The sequence below is a fragment of the Spizellomyces punctatus genome (assembly GCF_000182565.1).
Source record: "Spizellomyces punctatus DAOM BR117 chromosome Unknown supercont1.12, whole genome shotgun sequence".
NCBI classification, from domain to species: domain Eukaryota; kingdom Fungi; phylum Chytridiomycota; class Chytridiomycetes; order Spizellomycetales; family Spizellomycetaceae; genus Spizellomyces; species Spizellomyces punctatus.
Window position 1 is genome coordinate 530,376 of NW_015971548.1, and position 17,596 is coordinate 547,971.

Here is a 17,596-nt window from a genome sequence, read left to right on the forward strand (position 1 = left end):
ATAAAACTCTTAGACAAAACGGTCTATTCTGCTTTTTATACAAGGACACATTTTCAAAAAACCACATTTGCTAAAACTGCCACTATTTGCGAAACGCGGTAGGTACCCGTTCCTCTGAGAAATGAGCACGATCATGAGGCGTCAACGCCAAATATTTTCCTCCATTTTCCATATCATCCAACGTGGTTATTTCTCGCAGGTTCTGGTCGACAATGACTTTGGGTATGCCTGGAGGAATGAGCGTTGCGGCGTGTTCGCGGAGCTGCCGTGGATTCAATGTGTAGAATGTTAATAGCCATTAATTGTCCGCAGAATAAATGGATGGGCCATATACCTTGTCTATGGAAGGATATGACTTGTTGAGAACGATATCCTCACCGTGGGAGTATCGCTCAGCATATTCAAAAATCTTGATTTTCTTTGCGGTAACTCCAATATCCGATTCACGAGATTTGGATCGAACAATGGGCTTTTCCCTCTACAAAAAAAAAAAAGTCCAAAAACGTACATCAACATCCTCACTCTATTTTCAATCCTTGACCCAATCAAAAACATACATCAACCCTCTCCCTCAAATCTTGATCACTTCCAAAAGGTACGTGACCACGATGCGCAGAGGTAGTGTTTCCATCGTACTCGACAAGATCCTTCCGGCCCGCCATTCCACGTCCATGGCCTTCCTCGTCAAATCTTTGTTTATGCGTACCCTACAGAACATTCAATAAAGAACCAATGTGGGTTCGTGTTCATCAAAGTTGTGAACGTACTGTGTAGGTTCGAGGATCCGTCAAGCGGGCAGTCACATCCGCTGCGCGAGGTGCAAGGTGCTCAGTGCTCATATCTGGAAAATTGTATAATTGGTTTGTACTAACAAAGAGCGGGAAGGAAAATAAACTCTTGCTTTTTATGCCTTTTGTTTAGCTGCCAATGACGACATGTTTGTTTCAGCAAGTGGGTATTAACAATCGACCGAATTTTTGGGGGATGTCACATCACGAGATGTGGATAAGGGGTTGTGAGGTCATGTTGATGTGTGTTTGTCCAATGCTTGTATTGGATGTTTGCTATATGCATTTTCGTTGGGGGTGATGGTGTTGAACATGCTCCCAGCATAGCGCTGGTGGACAGTAAAAGTTATCCTGTAATTACAGCACTGTCCAAAATGGAATGCTATGGCAGGCTCCTTGCGATATCTACAAGACACGATTTTAGATTTAGATAGATCAGATTCGACAAAGCCTTGCTCTGTAGATCTCAGCAGCAAAACCTATCAGTTCCTGATTAGCATCGTTACAGTTTGCAAGAGAGCTGTTCAATGTCGCATACCTGCGACAGCTCTGGTCGGAGCCGTCGGAGTCCATCATGTATGATGACATAAGCCGCAAAATGGTTCACGTGGAGGGTAGGTTCAGAGAACTCTTATTTCGATCTGCCTTTGGAGGTCGTATCATTGCAATTGCTGTGTCAATCATATTGATTTAATCAATGGTTTGTTAGGGTGACATGCAGTAGCGACGATGTAAAGGTTGGATCTAGTTATGCAGATAAGCATTCGTAATTGTTATCGTTATTCGCCGCATGGTCTGCGTCCACAAGTACTGGAACTACTCATGCTGCACCACAACATGTGCCTTATGTACCGCTTGAGCTTGGAAATGGGCAGGGAACAATAACGCAAGGAATATAATAACATGCAATTCACGAAGCAATGGCTCAAAGATACTAGTAGGAAGGCTGAATCAATTGCATGTACAGTATAGTAACATCTAGGCGTGGCTTTGTTTGTGGCTTGTCTTTGATTAGTGCGCCACAGTGTTTGGATGCAGCTATTTGAGATTCCGCTGTCTTTACACAATTCCAAGTAATGCTCTCTAAGCGTCCATATGATCAATTGCGAAAGCAGTTTGTTCAAGGTATGTTTGCACCGCTGTCCCACTTTAGCCTCACCCACCGACATTTCAAATCCCAAATAGGGTCGTTACCGGACCTTCTCCGGGACAAGGTGGTGTCGGTCTCAGAGTGGGATCGATCGCAATTGGCAGCTTTAAAGCAGGTAGTAGAGGAGAATGTCCCTGTTGAGAAGGTCGTTCCCGCGGTTTATGTTGGGAGTGAGGAGGGTGAGTAGGCCTAGAAACACTCTTTAAATATCTTGGGTCAGGTGAATCGTTGGTTGGGAAGTTGTTGGGTCAAAATGTTTAGTGCACACTTTTTTTTTTTTTGCAGTCCGGACGTGTCCCGACAATCAGGCTTCTGGACCTTTTCATGGAGTATCACTGGAAATTAACAGTCATCTATTATGCGGATTCGTTCATGTAGCTCCTTGTCGCACGCTACATCAAGCAACACCAATTACAATTATGAATGCTCGCCTGCCGAACTAGATCCAATCATTACATGGCAGCTACTGCATGTCATGGTAACAATGCATTTATCAAATTGCGGCTGCTTCTATTATGGTCGAATTCCTAGAGCACCCAGAAACGGAAACGGGAAAGCATAGAAAGGGTGTTAGGGTTTACGGTTGTCGGGAGAGAATGGATGGAATGGTATCCTTCACAAATTAAGCTACTTTATAATTAAGCAGGAATTATGATCGTCTCAAATTCTCATTGCAGCAATGGAGGCTGTTGCTTTACGTGCAATCCGGCCTCGCGATCTGCCATCCATTGTCGCCTCTTTTCACCTTTTCTGCTTACTCAACCAGATCATTTGTTGAGGGTAAAAATAGTAGCAATGCGTTTTGAAATGAATTTAGTTCCAATTTGATGAACGTACGCTCAAGTAGTAAGCGAACAATGAAAATGGCCACACTGACTACGACCAAATAGTTATTTTCTGCCTATTTTGTGTTCATGCCCAGTAAACTCTCCCCACCGGTTTCCCCGTCCACGACAACAGTCTCTCGCGGTCGCACCATCTCCAAACTCATGCCGAAAACAGAGACGAGAGAAAAGACTGACATGGCTCCCTCAGCAGTCAAGAAACCACAAAATGAAACAGGCGACACTGTGGTGCGACAGCGTCGTAAGCAACAAGACTCGTCGCCGCCTGATTCACCGCCTGATTCACCGTCATCCTCAACCCCCGCATCACCAACATCACTACCAAAAGTTCCGCTTCTACGTCGCATGTCTTCCTCACTCCTCCATCCCACCTCCCGCGAAAAGGGAATTTTCCTCATTGGACTCGCGATTGTGATTGCTGTGCTGCTATTTTGGGTATTGGACAAAGAGGAGGGTGGAGTTTATAGGGTAGTAAGAGGGCGTGCAAGTGCTGTGGAGGTTAGAAGGTGGGATTGCGATGGGGACTCTTGCGATAACTGAGGGTTTTGGTGATAAGATGGGTAGATTAGTACACTGCCCTTGTTTGATTTTTTTGATATGAATGTTGAATGATAACACTGCCTGGCATGATCCGACAAGGATGATACCCAATACATTATCATTGCATGTAGTAGTAGGTGATATTAAGCAATTCATGCAAAACAGGACTCGCTAAATTTGTCGCCGTCTCGAGAGAAGCGACTGGAGCGACAAATGAGGACGACTGATTGTAAAAAGCAGAGTCCACAATATCAAAGACAGAATAAAAAGCAATGAATATGGCATGTTTGCTCTGGCCATGACCAGCAAGACATTAACAAAAAGAAAAAAAAAACGCAAAAAGAGAAGCTATCCATAAACGCACCCACACATATCGGAGGCAAGACTCAGTTTTACATGCGAGCAGGAATATACATAGTGAACAACAAAAAAAAGCCCGCTAAACCTTACTCCCAACGCACTTTTCTCCCAACAATCTCTTTTCAAGCACACCAACGGCATTCTTCTTACAACCTTCCATTCCTGGGCACTGATGCGCCTCAGGCAACCGGTGCTTTGCACAGAATTTCGCTTGGCACCACCGGCAATCACCAACTATTTTGACAGCGGGAGCACCGCATGAGAGGGAGCAAGGTGTGGGACGGTTGCGTTTGGGTGTAGGTGTCGTGGCGGTTGGAGTTGAGTTGGTGGTTGATTCTGGCGTTGTGGTGGTCGTGGCGGTAGAGGACATTCTTTCAGAGACGGTGTATTCGAGTGTTTGTTTTGCAATTGGGGAGTAAACTGTCTGCGAGTACAGCAATGTACGGTGGTGGACTCTCTCTAAGTGAGTGCGTTCAGAAACAAGAGCTCTAGTCAAAAGTAAATGTAAAAAAACAAAAGATGAGGAAGGAAGGGCTTTATATAAAAAGTGTTCCGCCCCCCAAATTCCGCAGTTCCTTTTGCTTAGAGCGCGTCGTCACACTTCTCTCCCCTCCCTCTCCTTTTGAACCGTCACGCCGCGTTTTGTCTCAAGAATAACGCCACTATCAGTAAATAAAGCGGAAACTTGCATCTGCTTTTAGGATGAGGGTTAATGGGGGTCTTGCAGGAAATGGACCCGCAAATCAGCCCCCATTTGAATTGGATTTCAGTAGCCAACCCTTGAATTGGAGCATCCTTGCAACAATGGATGGTATAGGGACCATAGCATTGAGCTCCTCCACTGGATTCAACGGTCATTGGGGAAACATGGCTATAGCTAACTAACCAGAGAGTGGTTGCAAAACAGAGACAGGGTGTGAGATATGTCAGAGGGGGTAAACACGGCGCGCCCTGTGGCAAAAGGCAGGGCGGGTGGGGATTGGGATTTAAGGCACTATGGAAAGAGGTCGGGGGAAAATGGGCAAGGCTTGCTGAAATCAGGCAGAGCCATAAAGTCTTGTTACAACAGCACACTCCTCCTGCACAAGCGAAGAATGACCACAAATATTTGTACAAATGTCGACGGCCCAAACACGCAGAGCCCCAATGCAATGCATCAATGACTCCTGTGCTTTTGTTGAATACCATGTTGGCTAAAAAAAACAGACATGGGTCGTCAAAAATATTGGATGTTTAAGCATACCATGTCGTTATCGTTGGGTAGAGCCTGGCGTTAACAGGAGCCCCAGTTGAACGCTTAGTCACGTGCGACTAGCAGAGTCGCACGTTCGATCCCTTCTCCAGGTCATAACTCGCTTCGAGCCTGGCACCACAGTGTATTTTTTTTCTGTATCGACATATGGCGAACAGCTTCTTGGGGAGTCTTGACTGATGCAGTTACGGACACGGAGCGAAGCGAGCCAACCTACATATGCAAACGAGAGTCCAAATGGAGAGCTCAACGGGAGCGATCTGGCGATTTTGAACGCGACGACCAACGCAACGCCAATGGAGCACTATACTACTGTCCAAGGTCTCAACACCGCTGACCAACCACAAGCGGTTGCATCCTCTAATATCTTGGGCACCAGTACCCCGAGGGGGCGAGGCAGGGGCCGAGGCAGAGGGAGAGGTGCAAGTAGTGCTCAAAGATCTAGAAAGGACGACACGGCCACTCTGGACAATGACACTGGACTAGTGACGTTCTTAGCTACCGCCCCTATCAGCAATGCAGAATTTCCACTTCAACAGCAGTCTGGCGGGCCCTCCACGACGACCCAAGTCAAAGAAAAGCGGGCACGGAAGCGAAATGCTGACCAAGACGGGGACGAGTCAGACTTTGCAGTGTCCGACATTTCAGAGCCTGAAGAGGACGGCGACTCTGAGGAAGACTATGTCGAGGGCGACGAGGATGATGACGTGGTACAATCAACGGCTCCCGTCCCTGCTCGTACCCCAAGAAGACGTCGGCGGGGAGAGGATAGTCCAACTGTCGGCACGCCCACTGATGCTAATAGAACAGAGAACGCAGAAGAGGACTCGGCGGATTATTCAAACCATCCTGGTTTACTTGAACTCCGGCTGAAGATTACGGAAGCGCTGGAGAAGTATGTGCTGGTGGATTTGACCCAGTCTCTACTGGAGATGAACAGGGCCAACGAACCGGCGAGTCAGACATCTTCTCCTCGAGAGCGACGCGGTCGGCCGGCTAAAGGCGGAAAGCGGGGAAAGGCTGCTGACGAGTTAATTGACACAGAGGCGAGAGACGGGTCTTCTGTGGACGTTAATATGCAAAATGTGTTTAGCGTCGCGGCAGCTGCAGCGTCATCGTCTGAAGCACCAGATGAGATCGCTGGCATGAAACGCAAAGCAGGAGAAGATACATCTCAAATACCCAAAATCCCAAGAACGGAGCAAAGTGAGCTCAGCGGAGAGCCCAAGGTTTGGAAAATCGATATGGAAGCAGGGCGCTATAAATGCTTCCTGCCTTTGTGCAATAAAGACTTCCTTAATGTCCAAGGTCTTAGATATCATTCGACAAAGCACGTTCATGAGGTTTTGGACTTTTTGAGTTGGGCGTATCCACGAGAACAGACCACTGAAACGGGCAACTCATCAGAGTCGAAGTCAACTATCGTACACGAACCTGGTGTTGCCATTCCTGCTACTAGTGAAACGTCTCAAACAAATCCCGAACTTGACAAATCGCGTAACTCCATTCGCCCTGACATTCTGGCATTGTACGATCAGTTACCATTTGATGCATGGCCATTGGCCATCGAAGAGTACGATGCTCTTATTCCCGGCATTGCCAAGCCTAGCAAAAATACATTCCTGATTGGGTATGGCAAAGAGCGCGAAGTTGCGGAACGACGACGGCTCAAGGCGTTGCATGATCAGCAAGTTAAGGAAGCCAAGCAGCGAGCTCGCGAAGAAAAGAAAAAGGGAAAAGACGATGAGTCGAAGAAAAATCCTCGTAGCAGTGCGCCGGGTACACCAAAGTCTACCCCTTCGAAGCCGAGACGACCAGTGGATAGGAATGCAATGTCCATAGTGCCGCTTCCGACTTTAGTTTCAGCAGATGAAGATGGAAATGGTAGCTACACTGTTTCCGATTGCGCACGCCCGAAGCTCGAGGATTTTGAGGCTGTCCCAATAGCGTAAGTACGTGGACAGCGCTTTGCTCGATTCAGCTAACTTACACAGAGTTGGACCTAGTGAGGCGGTATCATACTTCCCGCTCCAATCCACGTGTATGGTGTCAAATGGAAACGAAAGCACATCCAATTGGAGTCAACCTGTGAATCTTTTTAGCTCATGTGCATTGCGTATGTCCATTCTGGCGTGAACCTCTCCATCAATCTGTTCATTGTCTGATTTGAGTCCTTCTTGGCAACTAAGCGGACATTGGTACCAAGAAACGCAGGCGGTTTGTACTCAGTGCTGGAGGTTCCATATGGGGTCTGGACTGGTGTCCAATGCGAGGGGAAAATGGTGAGGCCAGATAACCGCTTCCTGATCTGGCGCGTTATTGATCATCTATACACCGTAGATGGAAGCCAATACCTGGCCGTTGCAGGCTACAAGAGCACGATAGATGAACATCACGTCATTGGCGTGCGTCAGCAGCCTGCTGGAGACAATATGAAGGGATGTATTCAGATATGGAATTTGGGGAATTTGAATGATGCAAAAAAGAATGTTGGCGGAGATCAACAACCTTCGCTGGCACTCTGTCTTTTGCATGAATTTGGATGTGTTTTTGATGTCAAGTGGGCACCATGCGGATTCTATGAGAAGAAGGACCAGGTACAGCTTTGGATTGTCACTTTGGTGCGTGCGTTTGCATTCAGTGTCGTTAACTTGGTCCCTCTCTATCCGCTAGCAAACTAATCCAGGCGAGATACGGAGACTAGGCCTACTGGCAGCAACATTCGGAGATGGGAGCATGCGGGTGTTTAATATACCCCATCCGCAAGAATTGAGCATACGATTTCAAGTAGAAAATGGTCCGCTGTTCGGTAAGGCATACAATATCATGGTAGTTCATATCATTTTCATATCATTTCTTGTTGACATTTATTTTGTGTGCGTAGTAAAAGCGAAAAATCCACTGTTTGAGGTGTCACTGCCTGACACCATGCTATGGAAGGTCGCGTGGGGAGGATGCGATCTAATCGCGACAGGATGCACGAATGGTGCGCGACGTTTTTCAAGGACTCCTTAATCCCATGTTTATTGTGAGCTCCTTGCCTGATAGGTAGTGTGGCCGTTTGGAGTTTGACCCAGGCTGTAGATTCGCGTCAGCCGCAAGCGAAGCAGGGTGATGTGGATGAGCCTGATCATGAAGGTATTGTCCGTAATGTCCCTTTATACCCAACATGTGGTATGCTAACATGAGCACACTAGCGCAAGACCCTTTGCTCTATTTTCCCGCCCACGACTCGTGTGTTCGGGATCTATGCTGGACAGGATCTCGTTTGCACGCATGCCCCGAATCCATTCCGACCACTCTCTTGACAACTGGCAATGATGGGCGGCTTCTTGTAAGAGATATTCGGGATCCATTGATGGCAGGGACTCTGTACCGTATTAGAGGTAACATATTCGTCATTATTGTGTGATGAACTGTTTTAACATTCCCACTTTGCTCTCTGATACTCTCAGCCTTTATGACGTGCACAACTTGGATCCCTTCCATATCAGGACTGGTATTCACTGATTCAGATAACGGCGCACGGTTTGTGAGACCGGGCGACGAAGATCCTAAAGGGCGCTCAAGGGTTGATGATGACGAAAGTGGGGGGATGCATTTCGTGCAAAAGACAACCGGTATTGCCATGCACAGAGCGTGTATTTGGGTGCGTTGAGCTTTTCATTTGTTGGCTGCATCAACGATCTGGCTAAAGAACCTGACCTTGAACGCAGAGCGCGGACGTGTCACCATATTTTGATTTTCTGGCTACCGGCAGCGCGGATGGGACTGTGAAGATCTCCAATCTCAAGCGAATGAATCAGCGCAGCTTTGTGAGTCTTCATTCTTTGAAGATCCTTTTTAGAGTATTGGAATGTGATTCATTTACATCGGTTTTGTATAGAAACCAACTCAAATTAACCTATACCGACTTGAATGGGATTTCCAAACGCAAGTATTCAAATTTGTGGAAAATACGAAACCCGAGGTAACCATGATCATTTCTGATTACTATAGCCATTCAGTTTTGTCTGACTTTGCATTTTCTTGGTTTAGGAATTGGCGCAAATGGTTCCTAGAGGTAGCGAAAGCATATTGACAATGTTTTACCCTCCCGAAGTGGCCATTCAAAAGGTGCGTGGGGGTTTCATCCATTCCTTGTGCACAAACCCCGCTGATCCACTATGCTGTAGGTGGTCTGGAATCCTAATCGATGTGCGGCATCTTGGATTGCCTCGGGTGGTACCGGTGGGATTGTGAGGGTTGAGACGACTTTTGGAATGTGAGATGGAGTTGTGGGTTAGGAATGGGATGTGTTCACTGCAGCGTTTTGTACAGTATTTAAAGACTACAGGAGAACTCTAATGCACGGGGATACCTTTTTTGTCAAACATGAGCAAGCACACTATAACTGTATACGCCCAAAAATTCCAACCTCGCTCACTACTACCATTACATCCAAACCCCCATTCTGATCTACTCCACAGCTGCCGGTAACGCCCCTGCCTGAGCTTCTGCCCTCAATGGTCTGAACATCTCCGCCCTCGGCGTCTGGTCGTCCGCTTCCACACCCCATTCCTTGGGTGGGGTGGGAAGCGGGAGGTTCCGCGGACGCATCGAAGCCGGAGAAGCCGAGGTGATTAGCGGCGGCTGAACGGAGGTCCGAATGCTTTCTTCGGGATGCATCACTCCTTCTCCTACTTGTACCGCGACGTCTGCAGGTGTATGCATGCTTTCTTCTGTGGGTATTCGCCCGTGTGAGTGTGCCTGTACGGCGGAGTTGATGAGTGGGTGATGGGCACCGGCGGTATTTTCTAACATGTTGCCTGCAACGTGCAAGGCTGTATCTCCAATAGATCCATCATGCCGGCCCCCTGTAAGAGCTTCTTCTGTTCGGCGTCCGCTGTGTGGATGATGGGCGCTAGGGGTTCTTCCTAACATGTTGCCTGCAAGGTTTACTGCTGTATCTCCAACAGATTCATCATGCCGGCCTCCTGTAAGAGCTTCTTCTGTTCGACGGCCGCTGTGTGGATGATGGGCGCTAGCGGTTCTTCCTAGCATGTCGCCTGCAAGGTTTAATGCTGTATCTCCAACAGATCCATCATGCCGGCCTCCAGTAAGAGCTTCTTCTGTTCGGCGCCCGCTGTGTGGATGATGGGCGCTAGCGGTTTTTCCTAGCATGTTGCCTGCAAAATTCAAGGCTGTGTCTCCAGCAGATTCATCATGCAAGCGTCCCGGAACTTCCTCTTCTGTTCGACGTCGGACAAGTTCAGCAGAAAGTTGTTGTGGCGAACGGAAGATGGGAGCTGGGGGTCCAGCGGGAAGGTACGACCTTAAAAAAGAAATGACCAATCAAGTTAAAGCTAGAGGTCAAAGTGAACTGGATCTACATCAATACTTACTCAATCTTCCTATTGAGCACCGAAATCCAATCCAACATTTCCTCCTCGCTTGCGGCCTTCAATTCCACCTCTGATCCACTGTTCCGGAACAGCTTTCCAGTCTTACGCCGATCCATGCTAATTGTAAAGACGTGCTGGTGGAGCTTCCGTTCGTTGGGGGCAATGTTAATCCGAGGTGAAGCCAGGTTGATACTGAACGGCTTGAAGGGCGTTGGAAGGGGTGTGGATGTCAAAGGCAGGAGTGAGTTGGGTATCTGGGATGCCGAAGAGGTCTCCGAAGTGGCCCTTGATCGAATACGCTCGTCTTCATGCATATGATGGGACCCAATATGGACTCCCCCAACACTGGTAGCCCTCCTCGTAAGTCGACTCAATTTAGTATCAAAACAATGAACCCAACCACTTTCAGTCAGCACTGCCACAACCGGTTTCCAATGTCCTTTTCGGACTGTTCCAGGACGATACAGTATTCCTTGTTTCTCAATCCGGATCGCACGAAGAGGGTATGGAAAGTCTTCCAACTTCCTTTCCGTTGTGAAAACGGGAGCGGTAAGAACTTCAAATGTTTCAGAGAAACGGGCAAACGGTCCAAAACAGTCAGTGTTGTTTAAGAGTGACCGCAGCGAAGATCCATGAGTCGCGGCTGCCGAGCCTTGCATCCCAATCGTGGTGAGGTATTGATCGATGGTTTGGCGGAGAGTATCAAATATCCCAGCATCGATTTGAGCAATCTCTCGATGAAAGTGCAGGATACGTTCTTGAAAAATGTTTTCGCCTTCAATCATTTTACGCAGCTGGGCTTGGATTCGAAGGTAGATTAACCAAGGGTCAACATTGTCTTTGGTGGGAGGAAGAATTGGCTCAGCAGCCATGACGGTTGGCCCAGTGTGCGAAACGGCCGAAGAAGATGTGCCGGTACGTCTTGACGTGCGATCATGCTTTCCCAAAATACCAATCGTGTCATGTCTACTGGTGGTAACGTCCCTAACCAGCTGACCAAAAGTATGCTGATAATGTCGGCGCTGCTCATGAACTTGCTGTTTAAGCGATTTGAGGCGCCGAATGACCCTCTCGTGAATGTACGTGGCTGTCGCTTTATGCGCTGCAGCCATATCTTGAATCTGGTTCTGGACCGGTTGCATGAGGTTGCTAGGAAAAACGAATATTTCTTGCATGGCTGCTCCGTCCGGTGCACAGAGCACGTCGTTAAACTTGCTAAACTCGTCAGCGTACGCCGTCTCGAGCTTTCGAATGCTCTCAAAGAACCGGATGAGTTGCTACAGGAGCCAATAGGGATTAGACATGAATGTCTTACACCTTTTTGCCTCCCGTCTATCCCACCCCACACAGAATGGATTCTTACATTAAATATAACCTTCCACCCTCTAAACCGCTCAAGAACAATTGGCAAACGTTCACATTGCTCTCGGGCGTACGGCCACAGCTCCAAATGATCACGGGGTATTTTGCGTCCACTTTTGGCCATCAGTGATTCTAAGCGGGCTGTGGGAAGACTTGCGTGCGTGGCCATTCCCGGTGGCCCCATCGCTGGTAACGGCGTTTGCCTGCGTAACGGCAGGATCTTCATGCTTGTCTTGTATTGTAGATAACGATCGTAGGTTGGGTTGAAGAATCAGATTTGATATCGATAATGGTTAAGTTGCAAGAGGGGAAACTTGGGTCTGCGGATCTGGAGTAACAGTCAAGCGGGCAGACGTTGAGTCCAGCCCATATATAGACGATCAAAACGCGAGCTCACCATTAGGTCATCTTTGAGGGTATCGAACGCGAGTTCAAGACACATGGTAGCGCGCACCATATAAACACTTGATCGTTTGTGACTAGTGAACGGTCTCATTGGACAAAAAATAGTAAACAAAGCTTTTCATCTGTTTGAAAAACCTGTTCCAAAGTACGCGAGATGCCCTTTGTGTCTTTGCATGCGTCACAACACATCTTGCGCGTCTCGCCAAACTGAACATGAGACATCATGCCACGGTATTCCAAACAAGAATGCCACAGAAGCATTCTTTATTGGTCATCTTTTTCATTTTACATTGCTTTGAATATGTGGTTTGATTAGATTGAAGTCATCAACACAGTATTTTTGACTCTACAGACGTCATTGGAGGTTCTTCGCGGTACGTCTAAGGCAAGAAACGTGGGTATATACTCAATAACCGGGAGCAGCTCGGCTGTCCTTCTCTTCTAGCGCGATATACTCCAACTCAAAATTCACAGCCCTTGCATTGGAACAAAGTCCTTGACTTGCGAGCGACATTCAATGACATTTGCATGACCCTTTGCCAGACCTATGCATGTGAAAGTTCTGACACAGCCTATTAATGATGGGTTGGTGATTCTGAAGCAAGTGCCAGCCGAGGGTACTGACCCGTAGATCATCGTCCTAACCCCTCCGATGATCACATAAGCGAGACATCAGGGGCTTAGTTGCGTGACAGTCGCCATGGTAATCCAAGACATTTAAAAGCTCAAGAAAATCAAAGTCTTGCTTTCATCCTCGTTTCTCTTTCGACATTATTTTTTGTTGCTGGGAAAGCAACGACTCTGAGGTGCCCGTCGGCTTTTCAGACTCTTTCTTTCCGCGCAAGGAAGTTCTTGTGGATCACGACTTCCCCCTGGCTTTGGTTGACTTGCACACTAGGAGGTTGGGGAGCATTATGTTTTCCTTCCTCCACATGTGTAGTATAGCTTTCTTCACTTACAGGGAAGATGGATGCATGTCGGCGTAAGCTGACATGCGGCGCTCTGGGCAAATTGAAGGTGACTTAATATCTGAACCTTTGATAATCAATGAGCGGAGATTTTCCACATGCAGAGTAGACCTGTTACTACTCCCATCAATCATGCGTCCAAGACAAAGCATTCGATCATGACATATGCTATCAACTCGACGCTGCCATCGTGCGCGTCAGTAATGAACAATTCTTCATCGCAGCCGATCCAATCTCAACTCTTATTATGGCGTTTAGCCACAGATTATGTACAACTCTTATTATGGCGTTTAGCCACAGATTATGTACACTTTGCGTTCTTGCATGGATATCCTACTCTGTGAACCGTCCATACTATCCGCTAGAACCAGACAAAACCACTGTGATTCCTTTGCATGCCACGGCCCAAATCTTTCTGTCGCCGTTGATCCTCTCCTAGCCCATGTATCGCTCCAAATTCTGTATGCCAAAGTCCACGAAGATGACGTTCTTCACGACTTTCTTGGTATCTCATATGCGATGTCTCGGATTTCGGCTCCCTACAAGCTTCAAAGTACCGCCATCTTTAGCCACCTCCTGGAAGAGAGGCCGCTTTGAACGAGAAGGTTGGTTCTGAGAAGTCCTTTGCGAATGTTGCGCCCTTCGATTTTCGTATGAAACGATACGTATTTCTGTGACAGCATTCGAATATGCCGCCATGTATTTTGCCGCTTCTTCCTTGGTTTGTGCCATCTGCGCCTTGAGCCAAGTCATATCTATATGCTCCAAAAGTTGCCGCAGTCTGAGTTGACGTGCAGGACTTTGTGATTCATCTAATCGTAGGCCAGGGAGTTTGTTCGCCCCGAACTGCCCGTTATCGGTTGGTCGTGCATCTGCATTCATCATTTGGGAAATTTCTGATATCGAATTCAGTTCCGAGCCGTATAGACTAGTCCGTCCGGATTCCTCTTTCCATTTCTTGATTTCATGTGCAATGCCGTAGATGTCCAAAGACCGGCCAAGTTTGACTGGTGTCTGGTTGGAAGGTGTCAAGCACTCCATATCCACTTCTTTCCGCAGACAATGATCAATATCGATTGACGAGAAGAAAGCAACGTTCTGCGCAAAAAACTATAAGTTATCACCACAAGACAGAACGTTCCACGTCATTGTAACCCTTACAGCTGGTAAATCACTAATCCCAACGCTCTCAGCAAACATCGCTCTGACCCAGAGATTAGCAATCTGCAAGGCCAGTGCTGCTAGAATCTGATGTTCTTCCTTAACAAGAAACCGAACTTCGTCGTGAATGGACAACATAAAGCGACCGTCGATCTTCATTCGTCTCATTAAGTAGTCCATGGCAACGAGGAGAAGGTGGAGATAGTCAACTCCCGATGATTGCACTACCCAGTTAACCCTACTAGTCATAAACTAAAAACGCGGTCGGTAAGGAAGGGACCACGAACGTATTGCCAGATATGAGCTTACCTCTCGTCCGACATGTTCCGGTTTCAATGAATCTGGAATTTCACATCGCAGCACGGGTGTTTGAGGCGTCACATCCAACGCAACACCTTCCAGCTTATTAAACATGTAACTTTCGCTTCCACCGTACCAGAATGTTAGCTGCTGCTTTTCCTTCCACGGATGTGGACATGTATGCCTTTGTCCTTTGGTCTTCCTGTACAGTTCGCTAACCTTCGCCATGGCGTCGTCTCTTGCAATCCCCGGCGAGTGCTTTAATAGTAGTTGGACAGCATACTTCATACCAGCTCCATAAATTCGGCTATAGTTGAAGATTTTCGCTTGATCGCGTGATATCCCAAGGATTCTACCAGTGACCGTATGCAAATCCGTACCAGCTTTCTTTGTACCTTGCAAAGTCATGAAGCTTATGGCTGACGCTCCGTGAATCCGAAATTGTGCGTCCCCAAACAACGAAGCGATCCACAACTCTTCGCTATCCACGTCCGCCCCCAGAATTTTGTAACCTACAGGTGCCTGCACCTGAGACTTCAGCTCAGACCCGATACGATTCTTCTTTGCATTTGCAGCGGTCATCCAAGTCGACTCCACAGCCCGTCTTGTTACGGTTCCCATCGCTACAGACTGCGGTAGAATGACCCCATATTCTTTCCCCGCTGTCACCTCGACATCATTTCCGATCTCGTTGTCCCAAACGATAAACTGATGTCCCACTCTCTGCTTGGCGCTCGCCCAATACGTACATTGCGCATTCCGTTCCAAAATGTGCTTGGCAGCTTTGTATTGAGACGTCAACGTACCATCTTCAAAGGCAGATATAAACGACTTGGAAAGAGGTGACCCGCAGTTCTTGCCTTCTCCATCGGGATGGGGAATACGATAATAAGCATTCTCAATATCGTTGGACGCGCGAGAGTCGTAGGTCTTCTCTGAGGGGTCTTGGCTGAACTTCAAACCTGGAGCGATGAGCAATTCAGGCGATTCAGGCTTCGGCATATAATAGGTCCAACCAAACCCCTTCGTGTAATAAACCGGATGCTGCTTCCATTGTAATCTCAACAAATACGGAGTGACCCGCTTACTTAGAGTAATACGAAGCTTGCCCTCCGTTTTATCCCACAATTCCAAATACCATTTGGGCTTCCCGATAGGTGTATTAGACTGGTTTTTGTGGAGACGAGGGGGTGTGATCTGCCCATTCTTTCTAACTACTTGCTTGGTCATTCGAGGTGCAGGTTTCTCCCAGTCCAGGTTTCTCAGCCATGGATCATTTTTCCACCTTCCATCCCCAAAGTTGTCAACCGCATCCTCGGCCAGCAACGCCAATCGAGAACAAATATCTTCCTGGTACTCGTCAAATTTCGTCTGGGAGTTACTCACGTATTTATTCCAGTCGTTCGATACAGGCAGATACCCCTTTCCCATGTGGAGCATCCCTGCAAACGAGGCGGGATGTGGACATTTCTGTCGAAACCTTGAGAAGAGCTTCCCAAATAGTTCGTGGGTGATGGCGACATCTTTAGCACAGTAAGTGAGGAGCTCCTGAAAATGACTACGGACTGCCGCGATATCGGTACCGTCAAATTCTGAACGCATTGATTTGTCGATTTCCTTCTGCAGGTACAGCTCAGCGACGTCTTTTAGACTGTTCATCGAGCTAACCTGATACCATGATCGATGTTCATCCGGCTGGTATCGTGGGGGGACATCCTTTGATGCGGATGATGTGGAACGTTTTGGATTATTTTGTTGTGCATCGAGGGAACGGCTGTCAGTGGACGCCATGAGTGCATCATGCTCATCCCACCATCGTTGCTCGGCTTCCTGTATCCGCCGTTCCTCTTTCTTATACTTGCGCCAGGCAGGCCTCTGCTGCGACGACAATCCTCCTACAGCACAATGCAAACTCATTGTATCAAGGAAGGCATACCGCGTTGGACGCAATCGGTATTCTTCGCGAATTCGAGCTCGATCGTAGGAAACATGATGACCGATAAACACGCGGTCATCGTCCGGACGACCTAAAGGTATTAGCTGATTGGGTATAAAAGGGGTCTGGGTTTCGTTCGAAAAAAGTCCTGGTGCTACCCAGGAGTACCAATGCGTTTTGGACACCGCAACAGCAATTACAGGGTATGGACTGATATTATACACGACCTCCACGTCGAAGACCAAAGCGTCTTCTGGAGGATATGCTACTGAAGTGGGAATTGCTTTATCATTTTTCCAGTCGTACCGGATCCAGTTCTCGCGGCCATATGCCCATTCTGAGGGCATACGCGGTAACTGAGCGGTTGCCATTGCATGAGCCTTCTGCAAATAGGGCAGCGACTGTTCCTCTCCGAGTACTCGAAAATGTTCACGAATGGAACCAGTGGTGAGGTCAGGAAGTTCGATATCAACATCGGGAAGGGGTTCCTGGGACTTGCCAATCAAATCCCATTCTTTCAGGTGGCTCGTGGCTAACTCGATTTGTTGTGCAGTGGGCTCAACCCCAGTATTCGGGAAAACCTTCCGATGAATAGCAGGAGACAGCATTTGGATGCCGATGTGATTTTTTCGTGGGCCATGCTCTAGTTGGTACCACTCAGGTTAATATCTGCGTCCTGATACAAAATAGGCCAAGGCACTAACCTTCGTTCTGGTCCGCGGGAATGCTGGCATATAACCTATGTACATTGCGAGGTGCGATCGGCAGTGAGACGACATGACGGACGAGTGATCTACGCGCTTGGCAGGATGGACATCGGCTGAAGATCATGGACCTTGGGATTCGCCATCTGGCAGACATTTTAGACCACGTTCAGGGCCAACGTTCTTTTGAGTTGGGTAATGTGCGGTCCAGATCCTCTTGTCAACACTGTGATCTGGAAATGACTCAAAAGGAGCGTGTAGTAGCAAGGGATATCGCAGTGAAGAATGCCTTGGGCAAGAAATCTCTAGCCAAAGGCTGGTTTCATGCGTACAAGAATGGTGCAAAGTGCCAGCACCATCGTAAAAATGTTGTCGGGACCAAAATACCCAAAATATCGCAACAAGGACTGCCTGCAAGCTACTGTAATTTTATCTGCACAG

The 17,596-nt window shown here is 47.8% G+C and overlaps 6 protein-coding genes across 6 annotated transcripts; 3 read left to right on the top strand and 3 right to left on the bottom strand.

Moving 5' to 3' along the window:
* Positions 1-7: 7 nt before the first annotated feature.
* SPPG_06588 (uncharacterized protein) lies at positions 8-1,321 on the bottom strand. Its single transcript, XM_016754789.1, has 5 exons — positions 1,268-1,321; positions 768-1,193; positions 558-707; positions 335-478; positions 8-262 (listed from the first exon to the last, which is right to left on the bottom strand). Exons 2-5 carry the CDS (start codon positions 837-839, stop codon positions 83-85), a joined length of 546 nt encoding a protein of 181 aa, XP_016606225.1. The 5' UTR covers positions 840-1,193; positions 1,268-1,321; the 3' UTR covers positions 8-82.
* A 543-nt stretch (positions 1,322-1,864) lies between these two features.
* Positions 1,865-2,587, top strand: SPPG_09390 (uncharacterized protein; the record flags this gene model as incomplete). The annotated part of the gene is made up of 3 exons (XM_016757553.1): positions 1,865-1,913; positions 1,974-2,117; positions 2,224-2,587. The coding sequence occupies 3 exons, from the start codon at positions 1,865-1,867 to the stop codon at positions 2,379-2,381; spliced, it is 351 nt and encodes a 116-aa protein (XP_016606226.1). The 3' UTR covers positions 2,382-2,587.
* A 179-nt stretch (positions 2,588-2,766) lies between these two features.
* On the top strand, positions 2,767-3,408 carry SPPG_06589 (uncharacterized protein). Its single transcript, XM_016754790.1, has one exon. The coding sequence runs from the start codon at positions 2,853-2,855 to the stop codon at positions 3,321-3,323; it is 471 nt and encodes a 156-aa protein (XP_016606227.1). The 5' UTR covers positions 2,767-2,852; the 3' UTR covers positions 3,324-3,408.
* Positions 3,409-5,045: 1,637 nt separating this feature from the next.
* Positions 5,046-9,322, top strand: SPPG_06590 (uncharacterized protein). The gene is made up of 13 exons (XM_016754791.1): positions 5,046-6,883; positions 6,942-7,051; positions 7,125-7,217; positions 7,276-7,532; positions 7,609-7,744; positions 7,820-7,921; positions 7,984-8,073; positions 8,133-8,321; positions 8,391-8,584; positions 8,652-8,750; positions 8,822-8,905; positions 8,974-9,051; positions 9,111-9,322. Exons 1-13 carry the CDS (start codon positions 5,115-5,117, stop codon positions 9,201-9,203), a joined length of 3,294 nt encoding a protein of 1,097 aa, XP_016606228.1. The 5' UTR covers positions 5,046-5,114; the 3' UTR covers positions 9,204-9,322.
* A 71-nt stretch (positions 9,323-9,393) lies between these two features.
* SPPG_06591 (uncharacterized protein) lies at positions 9,394-12,009 on the bottom strand (the record flags this gene model as incomplete). Its single annotated transcript, XM_016754792.1, has 3 exons — positions 11,683-12,009; positions 10,320-11,596; positions 9,394-10,249 (listed from the first exon to the last, which is right to left on the bottom strand). The coding sequence occupies exons 1-3, from the start codon at positions 11,905-11,907 to the stop codon at positions 9,394-9,396; spliced, it is 2,358 nt and encodes a 785-aa protein (XP_016606229.1). The 5' UTR covers positions 11,908-12,009.
* Positions 12,010-13,304: 1,295 nt separating this feature from the next.
* SPPG_06592 (DNA-directed DNA polymerase gamma MIP1) lies at positions 13,305-17,570 on the bottom strand. Its single transcript, XM_016754793.1, has 4 exons — positions 17,156-17,570; positions 14,525-17,094; positions 14,216-14,467; positions 13,305-14,152 (listed from the first exon to the last, which is right to left on the bottom strand). Exons 1-4 carry the CDS (start codon positions 17,310-17,312, stop codon positions 13,565-13,567), a joined length of 3,567 nt encoding a protein of 1,188 aa, XP_016606230.1. The 5' UTR covers positions 17,313-17,570; the 3' UTR covers positions 13,305-13,564.
* Between the last annotated feature and the right edge of the window lie 26 nt (positions 17,571-17,596).